This window comes from Drosophila ficusphila, unplaced genomic scaffold (genome assembly GCF_018152265.1).
Source record: "Drosophila ficusphila isolate 14025-0441.05 unplaced genomic scaffold, ASM1815226v1 contig_470, whole genome shotgun sequence".
Classification (NCBI taxonomy): domain Eukaryota; kingdom Metazoa; phylum Arthropoda; class Insecta; order Diptera; family Drosophilidae; genus Drosophila; species Drosophila ficusphila.
Genome location: NW_025064389.1, coordinates 2,444,414 through 2,450,603, shown reverse-complemented (window position 1 = coordinate 2,450,603; position 6,190 = coordinate 2,444,414). Strand labels below are relative to the sequence as shown.

Below are 6,190 nucleotides of genomic sequence, written 5' to 3'. Positions count from 1 at the left end.
CACACCGATCCCCAGCCACTAAACAAAGCTTTAAAGAAGCCTGTCGGAAGCTATCTAAAGCCTTCATAACTGAGAAGAATCAGGCTCAACGCGCGTATATAGCAAAGCTCTCACCCACTAGCAACAAATTTCCACTCTGGAGAGCGCACCCAAACATTCAACCACCTATAGAGCCCGATTTTCCAATTCGATCACCCTCAGGTGTATGGGCGCGTAGTGACGAGGAAAAGGCCAACATCTTCGCCTCTCACTTACAAAACGTCTTCCAACCTCATCCGCCGGCGAATCAATTTACTCTGCCAAACATCCCACCAGCAGAGCCTTCCTCCACAATCATTCTTGAAACAAGTACAGTCACAAAAGCCATTGTAGAACAGATGAATCCAAAAAAAGCCCCCGGCCATGATTTAATTTCGCCTAAAATGATAATTGAACTGCCAGCATGTGCAGTTAAATTCATCACCACCATATTCAACTCAATACTCAAATGGGGCTATTTTCCTCTGCAATGGGAAAAGTCCGTTATCACAATGATACCGAAACCAGGCAAGGACAAATCCCAACCTTCGTCATACAGGCCCATTAGCCTCCTTCCGTGCTTATCAAAGCTATTTGAAAAGCTGATTTCATGCCACCTAAGAACACACCTCCAAAACAACAGAGCGATTCCCCTGCATCAGTTCGGCTTTAGGGAAAAGCACGGAACTATCGAACAGGTAAATCGCATAACAGCTGAAATACGCACAGCTTTTGAATACAGGGAATACTGCAGTGCCATATTCCTGGACGTGTCTCAAGCCTTCGATCGCGTATGGATTGAAGGTCTAGTTTACAAAATCAAGACCGTTTTGCCACAAAACACCCATAAGTTGCTTGAATCTTACCTCAAAGATAGAGTTTTTACTGTAAGATGCAAAAATTTCTTCTCTGAAAACCACAAAATCAAGGCTGGAGTATCCCAAGGAAGTGTGCTCGGACCGATCTTGTATGTCCTGTACACGGCTGATATTCCTACAAGCAGTCAAACAATTCTATCCCCCAAGTCAACGAAGTCACCTACCTGGGCATCCACTTAGACAGGCGGCTTACCTGGAGAAGGCACATTGAAGCGAAGAAGACCTCCCTAAAACTCAAGGCCAATAGTTTACACTGGCTCATCAACCCTCGCTCACCTCTTCCGCTGGAATACAAAGTTCTACTATGTCTAAAGCCAACCTGGACGTACGGGTCTGAACTTTGGGGGAACGCAAGCAGCAGCAACATAGAAATCATCCAACGTGTGCAGTCGAAGATACTGCGAACAATAACGGGGGCCCCCTGGTATATTCGCAACGCAAACATCCATAGGGACCTGGATATAAAACCCGTCAAAGAAGAAATTGATAGTAAAGTTTTGAAATACGAAAATAGATTATCAATACATCCAAACCAACTAGCCAGGCAGCTCAGGCGGCTCAGGAGCCACTCTCGTCTACAGCGCAACGACCGCCCACTCCTGCCCAACTGAGGGCTGTCGACCAATTAATAATCATCATAATATAACAAATAAATAATAATAAATAATATACATTAATAATACATTGTATAGGTTAAGATCTGAATTCTTATTGTAAGTCTCTTCAAGAGAAAATTCAATAAATAAAGATAAAGCTCAAAAAAAAAAAAAAAAAAAAATGTTCCTTTTTTAGCCACTCCAAGCCGGGTTGAGCCGCGGACGCCGTCTCTTGATGTATGCGCCGGGGCGCTGACCCTGGCTAGCGCGTCCCGGCAGGCCCACATGCCCGGCTATCGTCCCACCCCTTTCCCTTCCCCTTCGCCGCGGCTCCCCGCTCTGGCTGGCCGTCTGGATTTGGCCGTGGGCTCCCAGGTAAGTTTTTGAGTTTTAATTTATTTTGCTAACTCGTGTAACAACTCACCGTCTGTCCTCCAGAGACTCCGGCTGGCTCCAGGGCACTCTTGATGCACGTCGAACCCACCCCGTGTGTACTGCTGGACCGCCCCCTGCTGGACGTCCGCTCCTTCTCCGCTACCCCACGGCTCCCCGTTCTGTGGCATGCCACAGGCTGGCCGTAAGGGCATTGCCTCAGGTGAGTTTTGTTGTGTACCTTTTGCGTACGTGCCTAACCTTTACTCTTTTTTTTCCTTTTGTTTCCAGCCCGCCTGCTTATCTGCGGATCGCCCGCCTCCACCTGCCCTCGCTGGACCTGATGCAGCCGCCGCTGGATTAACATTATTTATTATTATTTTTTTTATGTGATTTAAATTCACCTTTTTGTGATCTTGTGCGTGCGGTTTCTTAACTCCACCGAAATATACTCGTGTGTGTTCGTGGTGTCGTCCTGACCTATCCCAAGTACCTCCAGTGACTCCTGCTTGCATCCCAGCCCCCCTCCCCCCCTCCTCCAGCCCCCCCGTGGCAATACAACTCGGTGGTTTTTGTGTCCTTTTTTTCTTTATCTTTATTTTCCATCAACCTCGCCCACCGCTGGGTCCTCCCTCGACGGCGCTGCCGCTCCGCCTCCGCGCGCACCGTGTCCGGCCACGTGTCCTCGGGGACCTCCACCCAGGTTGCCTCCTGGGAGAATCCCCGCATTAACGTGGGTCGTCTCGGCGGTGCTGCCACCGGGCACGATGTCTGCCTCTGCAGCCGTGGACGTGGCGGCGGTGGTGGCGGTGGTGGCGGCGTCGTCCTCGGCGGCGACGCGAGCGGCAGCGGTGGCTGCGACGGTGGCGTCGGCCTCCTCGGCGGCGTGGGCGTCCTTGGCGGCGGCGCCGGCGTCTTCTTCCTTGGCGGTGGTGGTGGGTGCGGTGTCTGCGTCCTCGGCGGTGGTGGTGGTGGCGGTGTCTGCGTCCTCGGCGGTGGTGGTGGTGGCTTTGTCTGCGTCCTCGGCGGTGGTGGTGGTGGCGTTGGCGTCTTCGGCGGTGTCCCCTTCATCGTCGGCGGCGGTGGTGGTATTGGCGTCGGCGTCCTCGGCGGCGGCGGTGGTGGTGGCGTCGGCGTCCTCGGCGGCGGCGTGGGTGGCAACGGCGGCTCCGAGGGCGCTGCCAGCGGAGGTGCCGGTGTCCACAGCGCGGCCTCCTCGTTCTCCGCTTGCTGCAGTTTTCTTCGCCACTCCCTCACGGCAGCCATCCATTCCGCCTGCCGCTCCACCATCCTACCGATCGTTGCCCGTCGGCGGGCCTCTATATCCTCCTCGTTCTCCGGCCTCTCCGACGAGGCCGCCGACCCGAACGGGATATATCCCTCGTTGTCCACCACCCGCCTCACCTGACGGTAACCCCTCCGGGCCTGGTTGGCCCACCGAGTGCCCTCCTCATCCGAGGAGACCACGGGGGTCACCGTCGACGACAACTCCACCGTCTCCATCTCGCCGGTGGGACCGCCGTCGACCTCCTCGTCGGAGGACATCTCCCTTTCCGACACGTCGCGCCAGGCCGGCGACGGGGACCGCGACACTAACGGCGACGCCAGTAGCTGGAGTGCCGACGACGAGCGCCGACGCCTCCACTTCGCCCCTGGATGTTGCCGCCGGCCGCGGCCTTCCGCGCCGACCTTGCGCTTGCGCAGATGCTGCTGCGGCTGCTGCTGCTGTCGCTGCTGCCGTTGTTGCTGCTGCGGCTGCTGTTGTTGCTGCTGCGGCTGCTGCTGTTGCTGCTGGGCGTATCAATGAATACTCTACTTACATGATTTTTATTCAATAATAGAGCTAAATGTTGTTTCCGCTGTCGGGTGTCTTCCTTCTTTTAATTCAGCTGCGCTTTTGTAGTCGTTCCTGGTTTATTTTTATTTGGTTGTGTTGTTGTTGTTGGCTGGTTTTGTTGGGTTTACGTTGTTTTGCAGTTTTTTGTTTTTTTTTTTTAACGGATCGATCGTGTTTTATATTTTTTTATTTAATGTTTTTATTTAAACTTCGAATCGAGGGTCTTACGATCGCGTTTTTTTCGTACAAAGGTCGAGGGTCTTACGACGCGTTGTTTTTTTTATTTAACACGGGTCGAGGGTCTTACGACGCATTGGGTGCCAATTAACAATATGTCCCTTTTAGGATTTATTTAAGACGCGATTTTAATTTGCGAATGAGAATACTTTGTAATTGCGAGGTTTGACCGTCACCGTTTATTTCCAAAATTCAACTAAATGCTAAGTTTATTAGCATTTTATTTAAAAGTGCTGACCCGGCTGCCCATGCATGGTGTTGGGTAGCCGCCGTTGCATCGGAGTGTATTGCCCGCTGATTGCGCTGACCGAAGCCTGGGATTTTGGCAACGTCGTTGTGCAACGTCCGCAGGTGTCGCTAGCCTTGCATTTTTTTATTCTGTTAAGCATTATCAGCCTGGGAACTTCCGTTCTGCTGAGAGACCGTGTTAACTTGTATACTGGTGTATTGTCTTTCAAGGTTAGTCTTTGTTTGTAAAAGTTATTACATGTAATTTTATCGTCTTGTTTAGCAAATATGTCTGTATATTCATTGCACAAATTGTATATCTCTGTTTTCACGAATAATGGGAAGTTCTTTTCTAGGGTTGACATAATGTCTTTTTGATGTTGTTTTTTTTTTGTGTGTAGTTTGTAGTCAGAGAGTTGTTCATTCTCAAGTTTTGTCTTCTGTACTTGGTCATCTTTAGAGTTTGTTCTAATAATGCGGTCGAAGGGGCTATTTTTTGAAATTGTTGTTATAGCTATGTGTTTATGCGGAATACAACGAATATGCCACCCTTGTAAATAACCAAACGCACGAATAGGTTTAGTTAAATTAAGTGTAGGGTAAGATGGGGTAAATCCGCCATAAATGTATATTTGGCGATGTCAAACTATCATTTATAAAATGATCAATGAACCAAACCATATTTCTGAAAGTTTAATCCCTTGGCTACATAACTCATTTAGAAAGTTTTTATGTATTGTAGCTTTTATTTTAAAACAATTGTGATCGTTCAGAAGAAAAGTTTAAAACGGCGGTTTTACCCCACCTAGTGGGGTAAAAACGCCATTCTGGTTTCAGTGTAGTTAAGTACCCAAATAATGTCAATAACTTCTAAGAAAAATTTTTTATTCAATTCAAATGGATATTACATGTTACAACGAATATATAAAAGTAAAAATAAGAAATTGAAATTAAAAAAAAATAGGAAGGGACACATAATCCTCTGTTTCATCGCTGTCTTCTACGTAGTCGATTTTTTTGGTCGACCACGCTTGGGACGTTGGAAAGAATTTTGTGTCATTTCGTTCTCGTCTGCCTCTTTTGAAACCCGTTTTAAAATTTTCTTTTCTGCTCGCGCAGCCGCAGCCGTCATTTGATGCTGAAAGACATTCATTTTCGATTAAAACGAGTGCTGAGTTAGCGAGCTTTTTCACTAACTATTTTTGGCAAGATAACACAAAGATTTATTTTAGGTTTATAAAAGTGTATTTAATTAGCTCCAACGGAAATTATAACAAGTTTTGTTTCAATTATTTCACTTATGTTTATTAAGTACAAGAGTTTATTTAGCGGCACAAGGGCGGCGACAAAATAATACGAAAGAATGCGCAGACAAACCCAAATTGGTTTGAGCGTTAAATGCAACGATCTAGCAACGATCTTGATAACGACGACAACTATTAAAGACTGTTAGCTAACAACGACAGATGATGACTATTTTTGGCAATGCCGATGCAATGCAGCTGCATGAGCTTAACGAAGAAGTAAGAAGTGATAAATGATAAGCGAAGAACAAGCGATGGTTAAGAGAATTGCCTCGCAGGGCAAGCGAATTTAAGAGAGTTTGCCTCGCAGGGCAGTTACAATAGTTTTTAGTTATGATGTTAGGAAAACAGAAGCGATGTTATTTAAGTTGTTTGGGCTGGACCAAACATTCTCCCCCCGTTGGAAGGCCAGGGCTTTCAACATCATCCTTCGTAGGCAAAAGGCACAGTTTGGCGACAGCTCTCTTGGTTATTCCTGTTGCAGTCTTCAGGACAGCGACTCGACAGATTTCATCCTTCCCCTTTACCAGCTCTAGTACACGAGCTAATGGCCATTTAAGTGGTGGTAGATTTTCATCCTTAATTAGGACGACATCGTTGACTTGCAGACTGGGTTGGGGAGAACGCCACTTGGATCTCTGCTGAAGGAGCGTCAGGTATTCTTCACGCCAGCGTTTCCAAAAAGTTTCCTGCAAATAAGAAATTTTCTGCCAACGATCA

General features: G+C 47.9%; 1 protein-coding gene across 1 annotated transcript; it reads right to left on the bottom strand.

The window, feature by feature from the left end:
- Positions 1–2,459: 2,459 nt before the first annotated feature.
- Positions 2,460–3,409, bottom strand: LOC122320352 (translation initiation factor IF-2-like). The gene is made up of 2 exons (XM_043208545.1): positions 3,160–3,409; positions 2,460–3,094 (listed from the first exon to the last, which is right to left on the bottom strand). The coding sequence occupies exons 1-2, from the start codon at positions 3,407–3,409 to the stop codon at positions 2,460–2,462; spliced, it is 885 nt and encodes a 294-aa protein (XP_043064480.1).
- Positions 3,410–6,190: the final 2,781 nt, after the last annotated feature.

Excerpts from the sequence above, each read along its gene's own strand:
- LOC122320352 (XM_043208545.1), bottom strand. The coding sequence starts at position 3,409 with ATGTCCTCCGACGAGGAGGTCGACGGCGGTCCCACCGGCGAGATGGAG. Across the intron at positions 3,095-3,159 it reads CCGCCGACGGGCAACGATCG|CAAGCGGAGAACGAGGAGGC; the intron begins GTAGGATGGTGG and ends AGAAAACTGCAG.